The 19,725-nt window shown below is 32.6% G+C and overlaps 2 protein-coding genes across 4 annotated transcripts in view; both read left to right on the top strand.

Moving 5' to 3' along the window:
* Window positions 1-8,971, top strand: part of Sik2 (Salt-inducible kinase 2) — an 85,471-nt gene extending 76,500 nt beyond the window's left edge. Inside the window, exons 11-15 of the mRNA XM_070644213.1 lie at window positions 65-433; window positions 3,244-3,697; window positions 3,767-4,033; window positions 4,142-5,286; window positions 5,941-8,971. Coding sequence (XP_070500314.1) covers window positions 65-433; window positions 3,244-3,697; window positions 3,767-4,033; window positions 4,142-5,286; window positions 5,941-6,033 — 2,328 coding nt within the window. The 3' untranslated portion in view covers window positions 6,034-8,971. The remainder of the gene's footprint in view (window positions 1-64; window positions 434-3,243; window positions 3,698-3,766; window positions 4,034-4,141; window positions 5,287-5,940) is intronic.
* A 2,935-nt stretch (window positions 8,972-11,906) lies between these two features.
* On the top strand, window positions 11,907-18,212 carry LOC139093179 (histone-lysine N-methyltransferase set1). Of its 3 annotated transcripts, XM_070643788.1 has the most exons (8): window positions 11,907-12,170; window positions 13,729-13,859; window positions 13,931-14,134; window positions 14,315-15,687; window positions 15,745-16,054; window positions 16,737-16,872; window positions 16,931-17,065; window positions 17,126-18,212. In XM_070643788.1, exons 3-8 carry the CDS (start codon window positions 13,996-13,998, stop codon window positions 17,217-17,219), a joined length of 2,187 nt encoding a protein of 728 aa, XP_070499889.1. In that variant the 5' UTR covers window positions 11,907-12,170; window positions 13,729-13,859; window positions 13,931-13,995; the 3' UTR covers window positions 17,220-18,212. The 3 variants fall into 3 exon arrangements, with proteins under 3 accessions (XP_070499889.1, XP_070499891.1, XP_070499890.1); XM_070643790.1 differs by having other exon boundaries at window positions 13,729-14,134; window positions 15,745-15,952; XM_070643789.1 differs by lacking the exon at window positions 11,907-12,170 and adding an exon at window positions 12,673-12,802 and having other exon boundaries at window positions 13,729-14,134.
* Window positions 18,213-19,725: the final 1,513 nt, after the last annotated feature.

Here is a 19,725-nt window from a genome sequence, read left to right as displayed (position 1 = left end):
CTTACTGATTATCACATCCAAAAAAAATTAATATCATTAATTCTCACTTCTATCAAAAAATCAGGCAACAGCAGTGGTAGACACAAGTCGAACACAGCAGCAGCAACAACAACAATCGTCAATTATGGCACCACAAGTGCAAATCCCATCAGCACTGCTCGAACAACAACAGCAGCAGCAACAACCGAATTCCCTTTATCCCCAAGCGGGACACTTTTCTCATCATACATCACCACAACCATCGCCTGGAGGTCAATTTAATCAACCATCATCATATCATCATCATCATCAACAGCATCGTATACTAACATCGTCCAATAGTTTCGACTCAAAGTCTCAAATACCGAATTTCTCAGCATATCATATGTCAGCCGAGGCAGCAAAGCTGTTTGCAACACTTCAGCAGAGTCCATTGCCGTTGCCGCAAACTGATGTAATTAATTATTGTTAAGCATGAAGATTTCCTTTTTTATTATCCTAAAATTTCTAGTGCTAAGGATGAATTCAATGTCAAAGCTTAAAGTTTTTACTTATTTTTTTTGAACAATATTTTATTGCTTTTTTGTGAAGAAATTGGAACATTCATGCATATACACAAAGAGTTCCATGTCATGTGGGAATGAGAATAATTTCTCGTCCCACGTGTGGGATTTACTGTCGTTTCTGCATCGAACAACAATGTTTTACTTTGGTTGATTCTGTGAGTTTATGTCAAGGATCTTTTGCTTATTTTGAAATTTTCTTTAAGGTATGAGCTGTTTATCCTACACACACAGAGCATTTGTTAAGTAATACAGCATAAGCTTTGTAACCTTTTTTATTAAATGGAATTTTTGTATAAATACGAAAAAAAAATTAATTAAGATCCAAGCGAGAGATTCGTCATTGACTTTCGGCTTGAGGGTGATTAAAGCAGAACTGCTGAGTGCATTTGCATGTTCCAATTTCTTCTTTATATATTTTTTTGTTTGTTCTATAAATGAATTAATTATTTTCACAGTAGGCAAATGACCTTTTTTTCGTTGGATATAAAGTTCTTGGGAATTAATGAATATATATTTGGGTCATGTTTTTGGAAAGGGGTTGTGATCAAAGCAACCAATTTCAATTGAAAATCAAGTTTTTAACTTTCGAAAATCAAACTTTGAGCTTTCGAAAATCAAATTTTCAACTTTCGAAAATCGAATTTTTAACTTTCGAAGATCAAATTTTGAATATTCGAAGATTTTAAGATTCGAAAATCGAATTTTTAACATTCGAAGATCAAATTTTTGAGTTTCGAAAATCGAAATTATAATTTTCGAAGATCCCAAAGTATTGATATCATGAAGATCATTTGCCTACTCACAGCATATTCTATATATTTTTTTTATCACTTGAAATTATTATTCTATATCTTTTTAAATTCACAAAGACTGATTTTACAAATGCAAAAAAATACGAAAACTAGTAGAAAAAGATGAAAAAAAAGTTAAATGCACATGATGAATAAACTCAAATACTATATACTTTATTATTACATTAATAAAAAGCTCCTAAGAAAGAGGAAAAATGGATCTATATCTTCTTTTTTTATTATTAATTTTTTTGTTGTTACTTTTGAACTTTTTTTTTTGTTCCTTATCTTATTTTTTGTTCTTCTCCTTCCTTTATTTCTACTTCAGTTTTTATAAGAACTTTCTCACATTTACCACAATTTATCACAAACTATTTACTTTAATATGATGTTATCTGACTCTGCTGGCTTTAAGTATAAATCTTGTGAACAATAGTCGCATGAATATCTTAGCAGACACACGTTGAATTCATAATTTACTTTTAAGTTTCTCCTTTTCTCTTTGTTTGAGAGAGAATTGAGGACAAAGTTTTTGGAGGAACCGAGGGATACAATGCATTTGAATTGCTTTGCATTAGTTATGGATTGTAAAATTAACTGAAACTTGGAGTTAAAGTAGATTAATGGCTGTTGAATAAGGAAAATTGAACAAAAATACTGTGATAATGGACCTAAAGTACTTAGGAGGTCGTTCGACATTTAGGATTCAGGAGGGGGAATGGGAGGTCTACGATTTTGTGACAGCTTAAACAAGTGGTGAACAACCTTTTATAATTGCCATGAACTGTAATCCATTTGTTCTTTCGGTCAAGGCTTACAGCCAAATTGTCGTGGTATAAACGGTTGCACACCACTGGCTTAAGCAAGGGAAGTATGTTGAGGAGTCTTGGGGAACTAGAGGAGGGTGTGTAACTTGAAGGGGAGGAAGCACCCAAAGCTAGGGTCATTCACTCTTGCAACCTAAAACCAATTGCTTGTGGGTAGCTTAAATCCCTAAGTAGTCATCAATTGAATCTAGTGTAAAATTTGTCAAATACCACCTTGAATGCCAATTGAATTTTAAAATCAATTTTAGTAACTGATCAAAGAATCGAAATTAATTTAAAGCACGTACTATTCACTCCCAAAAAAAAAGCTGTACTTGCACATAAGCTAGTCGTTAGAGGAAATGTTTGTTGGAAACTCCTTTCATACATCCTTTAATGTCTGAATCTCATCGTGCATGAAAAAAAAGAACAAAAGAAAATAGTTTTTTAAAGCACAATGGTGGAGTGGATGATGACGACGCGAGAGGCATTATTGTGGTAGTTTCCTGCAAGCATTCACTTTTATGACGTCGCAATTTTTCATGCTCTTTTTGTAGTTTTTCCTTCTTCTTCATGAGCTCATAGTTAAATTAAGACATAACAAAAAAATTATAATTTATAAGTACGTAATTATTATTATTATTATTTGCTGTTATTATTATGCTTATGGCCTTATTTGTTCTACTATTTTATTGCATGACTGTAGCTAGTTAGTTGTTTGAAATATGGAACTTTATGTCAAGGTGGTAAACTATGATTTGTTCTTGAAACCGCAGGTCTATAGCAGTATTTGGTTGTACCTAATAGTTCGTCCAAGGCTGCAGGCCTGCTTTTTTTGCCTGCGGGCTGCACTTTTGGACGAACCTATTTATGGTAAACTGATGGATTTGGTTGCATAAAACAGGTAGAACTCAAATGACCCACCTTAGTAATGGTACCCTTATTGTCCCTAAAAGTATCCATCCCTTGACATAAAGAACTGCCACAACAATGCTTTAAAAAACAGAACAAACCAATAACCAGCAAAGCACTTCATTCAAATGCAAAACTTTTTAATAAAAAAAAATTCCCTCATTTTTTCATCCATTTTACAAAAAACAGAATCCGTCGTCAAATGTACCAACACCCCCACCACCAGCACCACCAGCAGTTGCAGGAATGAGACCATCACACGATTCAACGATTCGTTATATGCCACAAACAAATGTTAATCCGTCGCCCTCAAACGTTTATACACAACAAATTCCATTATCAAATGACATTCAAGCACAACAAATTGCTACAGCATCATTGCAACAGTCATCGGTGACAGCAAATCAAGCGCAACGACATTCCGATCCATTGGGTGGATTAAAAAACGAGAAAATGTTGAATTTTGGTGATTTAGCAAAAGCGACTCCGCCATTTAAGGATTTTTTCAATAATTTGCACACTTATCAGTATTTACAACAATTGGAGCAGGCAGCAGCAGACTCTATGCAGCCACGGCATACGCAAATTACACAACAATACAGTTCGAGTACGGACGAAGGTTGTGATACAGACGATCATGGAGGTAGGATGTCTATAAATAATAAAATATATATTTTCATGTCAATATAAGTCTCTATCCATTCATGAACAGAAATGGATGACACACCAACGCCGACGACAATCTCATCGACAATTCAACGATTGAATTCTTATGCATCATCAAGCTCATCGAGTGGTGTTGTCACAAATTTTCCATCAAAAAGCTTGAGCCAGAATTTGAGTTGTGACTCGTCGCGTAGCAACTTCTCGACATTTGAGAGTTTGGATTTAAATTTATCAGACTGTAGTGATTTGGCAAGCAGTTTGCCATCATGCGCGGCAAGCGGTAATGTCATGGAAGGAGAAAATAAGGAGGATGGTAAGTGTCATTTAGAAATCTCAGTGGGCAATGTCCAAATATAATCATTCTGATTTTCGTGCCTTAAATTAACCTCAAATAATGTTCCAATTTACTTGTCAATTTCAGCAACATCTTATCGACCCGTAACCTCATCATCAACAATACATCATCCGTGTGTCTACGTCTCAATGTCGGGCAAAACGCCATGTTCATTTCTTCGTAATAATCCAATGGGACACTTTACACAAAAGTGTCGTGCTGTTACTCGCTCACCTGTTGATTTTCGTGAGGGTCGACGTGCTAGCGATGGTTTGGTCGCACAAGGGATTTTAAGTCAAGTTGATAATCCACTCAGTTCTGTTGCATTTAATAGTCAACGATTGCATGAGGCATGCAAGGCAAAGGGTGTTTTAGAATTACACTTATTGCAGCAAGAGGCAGCACAATTAACCTCACAATATCAATCAAGTGTACCGCCAGATGAGATGAATGTACGACAAATGCAACATAGTCAATTTCATATTACGCCAATTAAGACTGCTGGAGATCTCAGTACAACAACGATAGCATTACTCAGCGGTGGTGGAAGTAACTATAAAAATGGCGGACAAGACTGCAGTTATTTTAATAAAACCGTCAGCGGAATCACATCTGACATAAATACATACGTTGGTATGATGAAGAATGACTTGGCAAAGCATGATAATGGTGATATGAATAGCATTAAGCATATTACGATGAAGGCAGATTCCCAGCAGGCAACATCATTACAAAAACCTCCATTACAGCAACAACTCATGCAACATCGATTGCTACAACAGAAACGTCAAACATTATTACAGAAGCAAGGCGCTATGGAAACAACATTGAGTGGTTTGAGTCGACGACAAATGTTACGACAACAGAGCTATAAAATTGCACAAACACAACAAATCTTACCACCACTGCCATTTCCATTAAGTGAAAGTGAATCGGAAGATTTACTGGCATTTCAGCAAATTGTTGAGAATCCATCAACATCATCGCCATCATCATCCCTCATGAATTCACCAAAATTACTTAAAACAACACATTTGTATAGTAATAATGGTAATGGAAGTAGCAATCAGCCATCATCATTATCGCCATCACTCTCACCACAGCCTAATCAATCGAGCGATTCGACTGGAATATGGAATAATTTATCAAATAATTTACAGAGCTCATGTCAAATTAGTGAAGCTTCTACTGCCAATACACATGATCTTTTTCATCAGCCACTTTATCATCAGGTATTTTATTATCGATAGATGCTGTATTGCTGTACTTTGCTTATTATTTTGATGTATTAATTGATTCTGTTTGCTTTATTAAAGGATCTAACTTTATGAGTTGATTATTATTGTTTTGTTGCTTTCTTATTTTGCAGTGGATATGATTTGCTAATGATTTTTGAGGATTATTTATCGGAGTTCCAAAACAGACTGAACTTTTGTATGAAAAGGGGTTTCCAACTATGTACAATAAATATTATTCAAATCTCAAATGACCGTTATAACAAACTTAGACCTTATGCTTAATAGTTCTAGTTGATGAGCTACCAAGCAGTCTTTGACTTAGTTCCAACCAACTTTTATGACAAAATACTCTATCAAGATGACGAAAATACTGTTTTTGCTGTGAAACTTGCTTGATGTCTTTTTAATTTTTTGAAGCTTTTTCTAGTTTTTTGCCTATCCAACATATTTTTGCAATGTCTATAAATTTGTTAAAAAATGACAAATGCTAAAAAAATATCAATTTGCTTTTTTTTTCTCCATTTTGCTATTTCTATCATCTCTCATCTGTCCACACCGATATCAAAAAAATCGTTTGGACATCATCATCATCACCATCCCACATGGCTTGTTGCGGACTTGATTTGCTATATAAAAAATAAATTGCAGAACACTTCATCATTATTTCCTAATTGGAATTCACCGCAAACACATTCGATCTCACCACCGCCAATATTGGAAGAGCAAATGGAGTCAATTTAAAGAAGAATTACATGAATTATGGTAGATAATTGAATAAATTATGATATATATTAAAATTATATTGATAGAAATCATGTCAAATTTCTTTCTATTGTCATTTTTTCTCTAACATTATGCATAAATTAGTTATGACAATTATTGCATTTAGAAGATTATGGATGTTTGAGTGGATGGTATGGAATATAGTGACTAGTCCAAAAGACTAGTGATTATGGCAAGTAGTTAGTGACTAGACTCTTGTCCGAGTGATTAGTGACTCGTCCAAGTGACTTGAAGTAATGCAAAGCTTACTATTATTGAAATGACAAATTTTGTCAATGTTAACTATGTCTAGCAAATTTGCAGTCCTAATTACAACATCCAGAACATGAAAAACTCTTAATCAATTCCATCCCATCCACTCATAGATTCACCAAAAATACATACATATGGCCCAAAAAATTACATAGCTTTGCATATGTGAGCTATAAACATATTATAAATATATTTATACATAAACAAATAATTAATCACGATGCTAGTCAAAAAATATACATCTTCGGTGCTTAAGCATGGAAGTTAATTATTAAAATTAAAATAAATATTGTCCAAAAAAACAAGAATATGAAGAAAATTTTTACACACACATTAGCAAGACTGTTTTGTCAATTTCTTTCAAATCATTCATGAAGTAAAAGGTAAATAACTTTAGTTGTTTAATAAAGAAAATGATAAAGATAAAAAATAATTACTGTGCATTTCATTTTTTCCATGATCTTATCTTAATTAAATTAAATGTGTTAGATAAATGTGATGAAAATTAATTGCATTAAATGAAAAAAGTAATTGCAATTTTTTGATTTGACTTTCGTGGGAATTAAAGTAAAGCAACATTGTATGTTGATGGTTTGTGATAAGAATGTAAGTGCAAATCGTCGCAGATTAAGTAAAGCTCTGGGGAATGTCAATAGCCTAGTTATCTGTGTCAGTTGTGATAAATTCTTTGAGGATAATGCCTTCTTCATAATAAAGACTTACCAATTGATTTCAAATTTCTATGAAAATTGTCAATCTAGAACGCAATGACTTTGCATCTTTTAATATTTTCAAAACTATATTAATATTTGCTTTGAATCACTCCTTATTTCATCAATTTTGAATATCACTTACCTATGATAGAGGTAGTCAAACAGCTTTTAGTCTACAATATTCACTAATTTTAATTAAATTAAAACTTTGAAACAATTTGTCGCACAAGAAAATGTAAATAAAAAGATAAATTACTTTCGTTAAACATAACGAATAAAATTTGAATTTGCAAAGTCCGTTAAATTTTTGAACTCATTGAAGAATCTCAAGATGAAGTTCATTCACTCTCAATTCCGATTTGTGAATCAAACAATAGCAATCGTTAACTTTTACAGCTGACTGTGTAATTGCCCGATAATATTGTACATAACTGTTATTGACGGTCAGTATTATTATGAGGCAATTATATAGCCAAATGAACCCTATAATTACAACACAATAAACAGCTTTACAAGCTGAATTCAATCACGTAACCAGTCGGCCCACTAAATGTGCTTTAATTTAATTCTCACTTGAAAAAAAAATACTTTTTTTCATCGAAACTTTTTGAAGGTTTCGGCCCGTAAAAAAAATGCGTAATCAGAATAAATTGCATTAAATCATTGATGATAATGATAAAGTAAAATTAATTAACTTTACAATCACATACACAGGAACAGAACAATAAGTAGTGGATAATACTTTTTTTATCTCTTAAATGGAACAAACAAAAAAAAATTAGCGAATGAATTTTGATAAGAAAAATAATTAAATTAAATTAAATTGAAAATTGTGGAATGAATCATAAAATAAATTGAAATAAAGTTTTGTCGGAGAAACAATTTTATGTGCAAGAAGAAAGACGGCAGATGGAGGAATTTGCTGGTGGAATTTTTTGTGAAATTTACATTCAAATCAGGCATTCTTGAAAATGTCTAAAAATATTCTCAATTTGATTTTGAAATTCTATGTTCTTAATTGAAATATAATGCTGAATTCAATAAAACATAGCAATCATTGAAAAGTTTTATGTTAACAACTTTTTGAATTTTAAATTTCAAAATGACATTTTGTAAAATATTTTTTTTTAAATTTAAGCATTTAAAGCATGAATTTACATATCTCAATGATATCAATGCTTTCTTGCCATGTTTTTCTATCATTAGAGTCTAATTTTCAAAAGATTTCAAGAATATTCAGCTTAAAAATTGAAAAATTAAATTCGAAGTGAGAGATTCAAAAATTGTCAACAGCCTTTGACCTGAATCTCATATAATCTGCATAAATCTGACAAATGTCATCAAGACAGCTCAAGAGTTTGTCCTCAAAAACTTCCACCAACTAATTCCATTAAAAGGTATCCAAAAAATAATCGAGAAATGAATGTCTGTAATATTAATCATAAAGAATTAAATTAAATGTCCTAAAGAAAAATTTCTGTTCGCTTTGTAGGACATTTTTCAATAATTTGAAATTCTAGAAAAAAATAAACAAATTTTCGAAAGGAAGTAACTCAAAAGTCTTTTTGAGATGGAAGTAGATTATTAAAATGTAAAAAGAGACTTCATATCTCTTATAAAGAGATAAAAATGGATTTTGAATTATATGTTCACATCATGTGAACTGCAGGGATTCTTTTGAAGACTTCTTATCATATTTATTTCTATAGATCGAAGTCATCCTTGAAGCTATTTTGGATAGACCGATTAAGTTAATTTTGTTTTCATGGGGTTCTGTGTATTTATACCAGTAATTCTATAGTTCTTTTAGGAATGATGGTAGTTTGAGTATTTAAAAGGGGTTAGGGGATGAGGGGGGTTCTAGTGAACTGCTTCTGGATCTTGCTTGACTAATCCGTCCGTTTCAGAAGCAGCTAAGAAGAATATCTGAAAATTCAAGAATCACTACAATCTAGTGTCTACTAAAGTGGAAACATTGCTGTAACAATTTTAAAAATCTACTTCCATCAAAAAACCAGAGTTTTCTTTGATCGCATCAGCAAAAATCTTCAAATGATAAAGAAATGTGAATTAAAAATTCAAATCTGCCATTTTTAGAAATAATCAAATTTTTATATCAAAGAAAAATGAAAATTAATTAATCTAACAAAAAAATATTGATAATGATAACAAAGTATTATAATTATTGATTATAAATTGAATTAACCGTAGAGCAAATCAAGGAAAGGAAATGTGGTGTCTGAGCAGAGTGGATTCTTGGGTATCGAGTCATATATTGGCGAATCTGTCAGAGATAGATGAAGGTATCTGTGGCCGAGTGGTAAGGCAATAGACCGGAAATCTGTATTACTCTTTTGTGAGTAGATGGGTTCGAATCCCAAGGGCTTGTCGATATAACAAGGATCCACACAATGCTCACGACATTACAGGAATAAACGAGAAAGTGTTCATCGCTAAATATTCTCAAAATCACATACAAATCAAACTTACTAGTTATTATAAACGAATGTGGGATGAGGCTGTCTAGGGATTGTTGTGGTTGATTGACGCTATGGGTCAATTTACACTGAATTCGAGTCATTTTAGGAAATTTATAGATTCTAGCTCTAGGACATTCTCTAATTTCAATTTTAACCTTTATCCTAGAAGAAAAATAATCAAGAACCATGCATTTATCAACAGAATCGCCATCAAAATCAATCAACTAATCTTATGAAACATTCAGACTTGGAAACTCTATATTTAATCTAAAATCACTTAAGCTAGTAACCAAATCTAGTTCAAATCAATCACAATAATCCCCAGCAACTCCAACCACCCTCTTTTAATCGTCTTACTTAACTAAACATCATAAATTATTTTCAATTCGATACTTACTCATATTACATATTGAAAAAAAGGCTTAAAAAATCTATTAGTGAAAAATTGTTTAATACACTTTGAAATGAGTTTGCTGCCTTGACTGCTGATATTCAAGTTGTAGGCAGCAACCCAACACGACACAAAAAAAATTATATTCAACTATCAAATAATCTCTCATAGTATGAAATTTGAATAGCTAAAACATACATAGATCAAAAAATAATCCGCAAAATTTAATTATTTTGGACAAAAAACGGAAAAAATTGTTAAAAATATAAATTAGGACAAATTATTTATCCAAAAAAATGAGATGGATTAACTTTTAATTAGATAAAAAGTAAATAAATTTGCGATCCAGTTACATATATGATGCAATTATCACTGATTAAATTAATTGAGTAGAAAAAAATTGGTGAAAATGAAGACTTTAAGTGAAAGGTGAGAGTTTTATCAGCTTGATGGAATGGAAGATGAAGATATTGCAATTTGTACTTACTGTGTTTGAAGATCTGACGGTGAAGTAATTAGTTGAAACAGTTCAATCTTGAAGTAAGCAACAAACAGCTTTCTTAGATTAGTTTTGAAGTGATTTCAAGATTTTAGGATGAAGCTTGATTTGGTTTCACTCTAAAATACAGAAATATTGACAAAATTAATTCAAGAATGAAGAAATTTACTAAAAGTAAACAAAGTTAACTAAACTTAACGAAACTAATTCGAATATTCAAAATCCGTTAAATTTATCGAACAAATTTAAATTTCCTAAAATCGTTAAATTTCTTTAAAATTTATATCAACCTTACGAATTGATCCAAACCTGAATTACAGAAAATATTAAACTCATCAGCACATCCATTACATTCATAATTGCTATCGTGTTGATAGCTGAATAAAACTCTTATCTCTCACTAAATATCTCCACTCGATATTTTTCTATTCCATTAATTAAACATAAATTGATTAATTGATTCCATTTTATTTTATGAATTTTATTATCCATTCGTTTATTATGGAAATAGCCAGAAGAGAGTTCACTTTAAAAAAGACTATGAAAGAATTTTTCCTTCACTCGACTAATTCATTTTAAAGCTAAAGCGCATTTTGAACTGCAACGAACTAAAATCGCACACATTTGAGGCAAAATAAACCGAGCAGTGCAAAAATCGAGAGACATGGCAACGGATAAATTAAATTGATGCACATTGAGTGTCTCTTTACTTTTGTAGTGCTGGGTAAAACATACAAAATATAAAAAATCAATAACATAGCGAAAACGAACTAAAATATTATAATTTTATGGACAAAAAATAATATTTCAAATTTACAAGCCTACTGAGGTTGAAAAAAAACATAATTATTAATTAATCTAAGTAAGAAAATTGTATGAATGAAAAATTAATCAGAAAGCAATAAAGATGAAAAAGATGAAGAAAAGAAAATTGTGTTTTTAATTATATTAAGGTAGCTTAATGATCCAATTTGATCGGCTGGTTGAGCAGCTAAGTAGTTGTTTAATCAAAAATTTAAACAATTAGACATCCATCGGCGACATTGAATTCGCAAGTTGCTAACAAATTGAAGTTTTGTCAACAAAAAAGTTTGAATTTTCAGAAACCGTTAAAATTTGAATTTCAAAACTCTTATCATGAAGATTCTAAATCTGACTTATAAGCTGTATATGCTGCAATTTCAAATTTTAAAATAATTCCCACTAATTGGTGCTCAAAACATGCGCTATATCCGCTCAATCAATAACATTGACTATCTCCAAAATATTCAGTTTCAGTTTGCAATGCAGCAGCATGGCTCTCATGCTGTTCCACATTTCAGGTCATCGTGAACTTAACAAATAAAAATTTTCAGATTGAAAAGAGCGGCAGGAATGATCTTGAAATGAAACAAGTTTAGATAAATTGCAATTATAGTAGACGACGACAAAAAATCATGACAGACAGACACAAACGATGTAACCTCATTTCAAAATTGTTTCATGTTAACAGGAACAGTTTGGAAAATGAATTGAAAGTAGTGTTAATCAAAAAAATTCTCAAAAGAAACTTTTTTGCTTGATTTAATGTGATTGTTTTGTATAATTTTAAAAAGAACTCAAGTGCATATGCTGTAAAGTATCAACAATATCATTCAGATGATGAAAATCTCATAAAAATAGTCGAAAATTTTTTCAAATTCCAAAAAAGATAAGACGTGAGCAAAATTGACTTGAAACTAAGGTGATAAAAAAATTTCATCGCCATAAATCAAATGAAAGTGAGTAAATTTTTAGGTATTGACGATGTGGGAATTTAGGTCTATCAAAAATCTACCCAAAACATCCATCAAACTTTAATTATCTTTTGAAATTGCTGGAAAAATCTTCATTTTTTGAAATTATGACGTAAAAAAATTTCAAACATGAATTTTTTCCCCTTTTTCAATTTCATTCCTCTTCGTGTGGATGGTAAATGAGAAGGAAGAATAAGAAGAACATTAAAAAAATTGTGTGTGAGAGAAGAAAAAAAAAGTTTCACAAAAAAAAAATTGCATCTGAGTTCTGCACTTGCAGCCACGAAACACGAGACATTTATCGACTGAAAATTTCAGCAGAATCTTCTCATTTTCTGGAACTTTACAAGCCATGAACATTCCATTATTTGATCATCGTCTCAGTTTATTGCAATTATAAACTTTTTTCAAGTTTAAATGCACTAATGAAAGAGAAGTCAGTTGGATGTGTCAGTGAGAATTAAGTCATTTGAAGCGCATTTACTAATGTGATTCTTTGTAGGGGATCTTCAATATAGAAACCGACTTAAATGTAAGATTAGCTGAAGTGGATCGGAAAATTACATTCCTAGTGGCTAGCTATAGCAACACTCTATTGTCTCAGCCGTCATGATCATGTAAGACAGACAATATTCTATGATTTCCGACAAACCTTGGTGATTAAGCAGCGAAAAAGCATCAGTGACATAGTGGTTAGAGTTTTGGTCATCCGATTCAGGAACGATCGCAGAGAAAGTCTTGTCGATTTCGGATGCATTTTCGCTGTTTCTAGTGACACCAATTGTATTGGCCATGCAACTGTGCAGAATTGGTGATATGTCTCGACCGCACCGTTCGTGACATTTCCAAAAAATTGTGCCACGGCACACAGGCTACCCACCTAAGGACACCTATGGGTCATTCTGACGTTTTGCCTTTAGCATGGTCACGTTTCGTTACCAAACGACAATTCACTGACTCTAGCCTCGATTTCGGTCGATTTCCTCAATTTTATCCAAACAGACAATGAGCATACTCACCTAAATTAGCATACTCATGAGTATGCTCAATGTCTATTATGGCTAGTAAAGCTTACAGCTCAGCAACCACTACCATAAAAACACAATCATGCTGACAACTCAGAAAAATCTTAATAATCAAATTGAACTTTAATCATAAAAAAAGTAAAAGTAACTCATTTGTGCACATGCTGATCAGCTGACTCCACAGAGACATGCTGACAAAAAGCAAACAACGGCGCCATCCACTCGAAAACAAAATCTATTAAAAAAATGAGAGATCAGCTGAAAGAGAGAAAAAAAAATAATTTTTTAAGGTCATACATTCATACTTTTTTTTAACATTATCGCCCCGTATAGAGAGACAAGTCTACCGTACGTGCGAAAACACAAAGACTATTCAAACACATGAAAAATAAATGATGTAGATTGATGTTGCACTTTTTACCTTGACAATGTTCTTTTTATTGTGCATTTGATAGACCTACACATGAATATTTCGTTGGAATTTCACGTATCCTTCAAACCTTCTTTTTCTTTTTTAGTTCCATCAACAAGAAATCACACAACAAATTGACCTCAAATGGAGAAAAGAGATTAATTAGTCAACAGCAAAATTATTGAACTCATTCTTTTTTTTCTACTTAACTTATATATTACATAGACACAGACACACGTAATTAATAACTCTATCATTACTTGTCAGTCACCAATCAAAAAAAATAAGGTGTTATTATCATCTTCAAGGTGGTACAATATTATATCAAGAAAACAACAAAAAGAATTGAGAGGAAATACAACAACAAAGTACGATGCAAGTTGATAAAAATTTGAGCTTCGATCAATTTTCACATGACTTGACGTTGGCCTTATTGGAAGAGGAGACATTGAGAGGTGGTACTGGAAGTCGATGGGGTCTAAGGAGACGAACGAGATCGACGGGAAATTTACGTAAATATCAACAAATTTTTATCATTTTTTTGTGCATTTATGTTATCTTTTATCGGAATTCTTGGCTCATGGATGTACTTAGGTGCTTTGTTCATGTCCCAACTTACCCAAATTCGAACAAACCTAAACTCAACCTAAGAGTCTAAATATACTTACTAATAATGTCCAATATACTTTTAGCATGTCCACCACAACCAACCGAAGACAGTAGTTCAAGTAGCCCGACAGATCCACCAACAAATAATGACAATAACAACAACGATAATTTTACGCCAGGTGCTGGTGCAAACAACAATTCCATATTGAGTGACTCCGATGATCGTCATTCATTTGCCTTAGCCTTTAAATTGCGTCAGACACCAATGAGTGGAAATTTCGAGTCAGACTCATTGAATGAGAATTTCAGTCCATCACGACCGAATATCAGGAGGAAGAGGAAATTTAAAAGAATGGCTGTTGAGTATGAAACGACACCATCAACACCACATACAACTGTACATCCAATATTTCCAATTAGTGGAACAGTCACGAAGAAGCGCGTCCTTAAACATAATCAAGAAAATTTTCGGTCAAATTTATTTTTTGGTAAACGGAAACGTCCGCATCGCGACAGATATGAATATTACGAGTCCCATAAACATTCGAGTAGTGTGCCACGACAAAGGGGTTATTTATCACAAAAGGATGGATTGTCATATCTAGAGTACAAAAGTCGTAATCGAGCATCATCCATGTCAACAACAAAGAGTCATGGACAAGCGATGGAGAAGATATTGCCACTGAACAAAAGTATCGTATCGAAGATTGAGAAAATCTCGCAAGACTCACGAAGTAAAATGAACTTTAATTTTACATCGATGCCAGTTGGATCAAGTACTGATCAAATAGATAGCTCTGCTCCAGTTGTGCATTTTCACTCAACATATGGCGGTGACTTACGATCTGAAGTGGTGAGAAATCCAGTCGTATCGACGGCAATCAGTAGTGATATGGAAGTAAGCACAAATGCTACAGATGATATAAAGATTAGTCTTCAAAAGATGACACAAAAGTCGGGAAGTTTTGAATCAGCCTTGCCTACAAATAATGCAATAAATACTGCAACAACAACGTCAACGTCATCGACATCATCGGCTGTACATTTAAACAATTGTGTAAATAAAATTGAAACGTATAAGAAAAAGGTGAAGCCAAGTGCTTCCTCATATGGTTACCATGCTAATACACCAATTAACAATGCTGCCTCACATCATCATCACCATCATCATCATCATTCATCTCATCATCATCATCATCACAAGCATAAACAGAGTCGACGAAAAATGCAATTACAATTTGACGATCAAACTGATTTTATGGACTGTGGTAATTTCAACGACTTTCTTAGTTCCAGTTCGCTGAGTAGTAGTGATAGTGAGGCTGAGGAGACAAACGAGAGTGATCATGAAGGTGATGATGAGCTGACAGATTGGCCGGGACATGAAGCGATGATTAATTTTGCATCGAAAAATGAATTTAAACGTGCCAATAAGAAGGCATCGACAACAGGAGTGGTGAGTGTTGGCAACAAATTGTCACAATATAGACAAAATGATGATAATTTTATTCAGGATGATGACACGCTGATGTCGGCTGATGAGGCACAGGATCCAACAACGTCAGAGGAATCACCAATTTTTCCACTAGGCGGACCACAGACACCACAAGCTCCACATACATTAGAAGATTATCATAGGAAATATGGAATGCCTTCAAATCGTATTCAAGCATCACATCCAATTAATATAATTGGTGCTTTAGACAGTAACATGATGCAAGGTAGTAGCAGCACGAGTGGTGTTGTTGCTGATTGTGGCTATGGCAGTAGCTTTGCTGCATCATCATATAATTATAAGCAACCGATTGAAAGTGAAATGTCGGGTAAGAAATTATGTCACCTATCTAGATTCTGTTGAGGTAACATGCCCAAAAACAAATTTTTATTTATGGATCTGAGCTTGCTCGGTTCTGTAGAACCAAAAATCGAATTTATGATTTCTGAAATCTAGAACATTTTTTAGTTTATTCTTTAGAACCTATAATTTCTTACCTTAAATTACTCTTTCTCCTGTTACTTTTTATTATTATAAGGGGTATTCACGTATGACGTTCGAAAAATGGGATAGGGTTATATATGGCAGTGTTGTTCAAACTCCAAAGTTGTTTGTGCCACGGTACATTTTGGTGATAAACCATGGCCAAAACTGAACAAGGTATGAGGTTCATGACATTTCCACACACTAGTGTGCCGCGGCACACAGTTTTGACAACACTGACATATCGGATGGGAATAACAGACTATAATCACTGGATGTTGATTTTATTATTTTTTGGGGGTTTGACCTAGTTTGAGTCCTAACAATTTGGTGAAGTTAATAGGGATTTCATAGGGTTTGAACATGGATAAACTAGGTAAGTGTGGTGTATAGTTTGTAATTTAGACAATGGTTTGCTACAGGGGTCATCATACTACGAGAGAGCTGTAATTAATCATGGACGTCATTTGTGAACGACCCCAAAAAATTCCAACAATTAAGACTTAATTGTCAATTATTCATTCTAGGTGAGACATCAAATCATTTTCTATCATCACCAAATACATTCTGTGAAGTGAGAGAAATTAGAGCTGGATGTCGACGAGTTCGAGACGAGCGACCTGGCTTTTCCATAATTACAAGCTTTAATGAGGATCTTCTTAAGTGAGAAATGAGAAAAAAATTAAATTTGATTCTTTTTGTAGCCTGTTATTATCTATAGATTTTTACAAGATGATCAGCAACGACAACTGAAAATTTTTGATATTCAAGAGTATGATAAAATATTGGAACTGGCAAAATTATACTCGCTAAATATAGCAAGAGAAAATGGATGTATATTATTAACTAAGACAAGGTAAGGACATTGTGCCTTAACATGAATATACAATCTATCAATATCTACTTCTCATTACAGCAACACTATGCAAGCAGTGAAAGTTTCGAAGGAACACAATAAATATTTCTTCAGTGATTATAAAAGGCGATGCGTTGGGGGTGATACAGAGTAAAACAAAACCTTAATGACTAGTTATGATGATGAGAAAGCGTAAATTTTCCAAAAATTTAAAACGTATCACGATAAAAAAAATATAAATCAGCAACAAAAAAGTCTATTTGATTCTCTGTGGATGAGGTTGGTGTGTTGGTGGAGGATGTAAGGTATTTGAAGAATATTTAAGGCTCGAGTTTGTGTAATTTGGTTAATAATGTGTTAAAGGTCCATGAGATGGGAAAATGGACATGGATATTATAGCCTTCCTTGATTTGCTGGCCGTATAAACTAATTGTGATCCGTGACATCCTTTTGATGTCATCTATAACTGGCCCTATAACTGGCTACCACTCGCCAATTTCCATTAGCAAATAAGGCAAACATTGATCCATACTAGATGCCCTACTTAGTCCGAATAACCGACAGTATCCCAAATTACCCCTCCATCCTCTCCAAGACACAAAAACAAATGTCAACCACAGAGAATCCTCCGAATCATTTTTGATACAACCATCAAAATGCTTTCAAGCCTTTCATTTTAAAGTGCAAAAAAATAAGAGAAAAAAATGTTAAAAACTTAAGAATCAATTCATATTTCCTTTAATTCCCAATGCTAAATTCTTAAAGATTTTAAAACGAACGTGTTTTAGGTTTTAAAATGTTTACTGTAAATTATTATATCTGCTTTTTTTTCTTCCCGAACTGCACCAAATTTTTGAATATCACTAAAATTAATTAATGATTGGATATTTTTAATTAGGGACAAAAACTAGTTTTTTGATATTAAGGATCAACATTTTTGAATTTTCTTGTATAATATTGGCATAAATGATCAAAAATTTTAAGACTGGATTAGAAAAGAATTTAAAAATTTATATGTAAATTAAAATTATTTTTTGAGAATTTATTTTGAATCCTTCAAATTGGCATCCGGTCGGCACATGATTTTCGTAGCAGTCAATTAGTTGCCATATTAAAAACTAAGTACGGACCACATGGTATTCAATTCGGGACTTAACATGAAAATTGTCACTTAGAAGTCATATGGGGACCAATAGACTGCCATGAACAATTTGTGCTGATCGAGTCAGTTATGATGCTCGATAAGTTTAGGTAAATTTTCAATTTTAAGAATTTAAAAGAAAAAAATTATCTCATTTCTCATAATTTTTTAGTAGCTTTAAATTCATTGCCAATTGCCAATATCAGAGCTCTCAGTCGATTTGGATCTTGTATCGAAACAACTACTTGATTCAAAATCCAAGTCGACTTCAAGCCCTGTCTAAATAAAGACGACAACTTTGACTATAATCTTCGAAACTTACCAGATGAAAATGGCATTTATCAATCACTAATAGTCAAAAAGTTGTCATTTCGATTCCAATTTAATTAAATATTACTAAAATTTGGTGCAAGTTATTACTCATCCATTTGCTTTTTTTCTTCATTCAACTTTTCCTAGTATCATCATCATCATCATCATAGAAATATGTAAATTACTACAGCTAAGAAAACGAAGATTGTTAAGTAAAACTAATTTTTTAGTTGTTTCCAATATGTCTGTTAATAGTTATATGAGCTATATTTTGGGTTTGAATTCTAAATCGACAGCCCCGTCCCCTTCTCTTTGCTGGTCGTACAGATCAATTGTGATCTATAGCCTCCTTCAGATGACGCTTAAAGCTGATTCTATCTCGGGCCAATTTTCAATACTAAATGCAATACTGTCTCTATCGACAGCCCCCCTCCTTCCCGTAAATTGGCGTAACTGGGTACATTCCAGGGTACGACAGAGTTTGAAAGTGGTTTGGATCCCACTATAAACAGTAAGTTTGAAGGGTGTGATACAACAGATTGTTAATCGCAGTTCCTCCAGCTCATAAGGCTGAGTCCTTCAAGCATTATATCTACATCCCTTAATTCGATGACTTAAGTCTCAATACTCAAATATACAGTTCACTTAACTCCTCAAATCAAGCCAAAAATCAATAAAATCTTCATAAAAATGAGCTCATTTGAATATTAACAGACATATTGTCCAATAGCATAAAGCAAACTCATGTTATGTATTCTGTAATTTAAATCAAATCATGAAAATAGTCAATCAAAATATTTTTTGTGCAGTTATTTTTTCACTTTTTTTTGTTTTTATATTTTCAAGATTAATGCCTGAAAATATTTTTTTAATTTCTTGCATTATAGCCGAGAATAATAGAAAGAATGGAGAACATGCTTATATTATTAATTAATGAATTAGTTATTATTATGCATATATTTATGTATAAGGGAGCTTAATACACAAGAAAAATGATCAATTTTTGTTGTCAGTAATAAAAAAAATGGATGAAAAAAAGAAGAAAATAAAAACAAAAAAATTAAATGAATGAAAGAAGGAAAAACTGAATGAAAATATTGTAAATAAAGAGAAAAATTGCGCTTATTATATAAAAATTTGTGTTTTACTTTAACTCAGTGCTGGACAACCTGTGTGCCGTGACACTCAAAAAATCCTATGAACCGTA

This window comes from Chironomus tepperi, unplaced genomic scaffold, assembly GCF_022539635.2.
Source record: "Chironomus tepperi strain 1889 unplaced genomic scaffold, CSIRO-AGI_Ctep_v1 contig_335, whole genome shotgun sequence".
NCBI lineage: Eukaryota > Metazoa > Arthropoda > Insecta > Diptera > Chironomidae > Chironomus > Chironomus tepperi.
The sequence above is the reverse complement of the archived record's forward strand: the minus strand, read 5'-3'. Positions and strand labels throughout refer to the sequence as shown.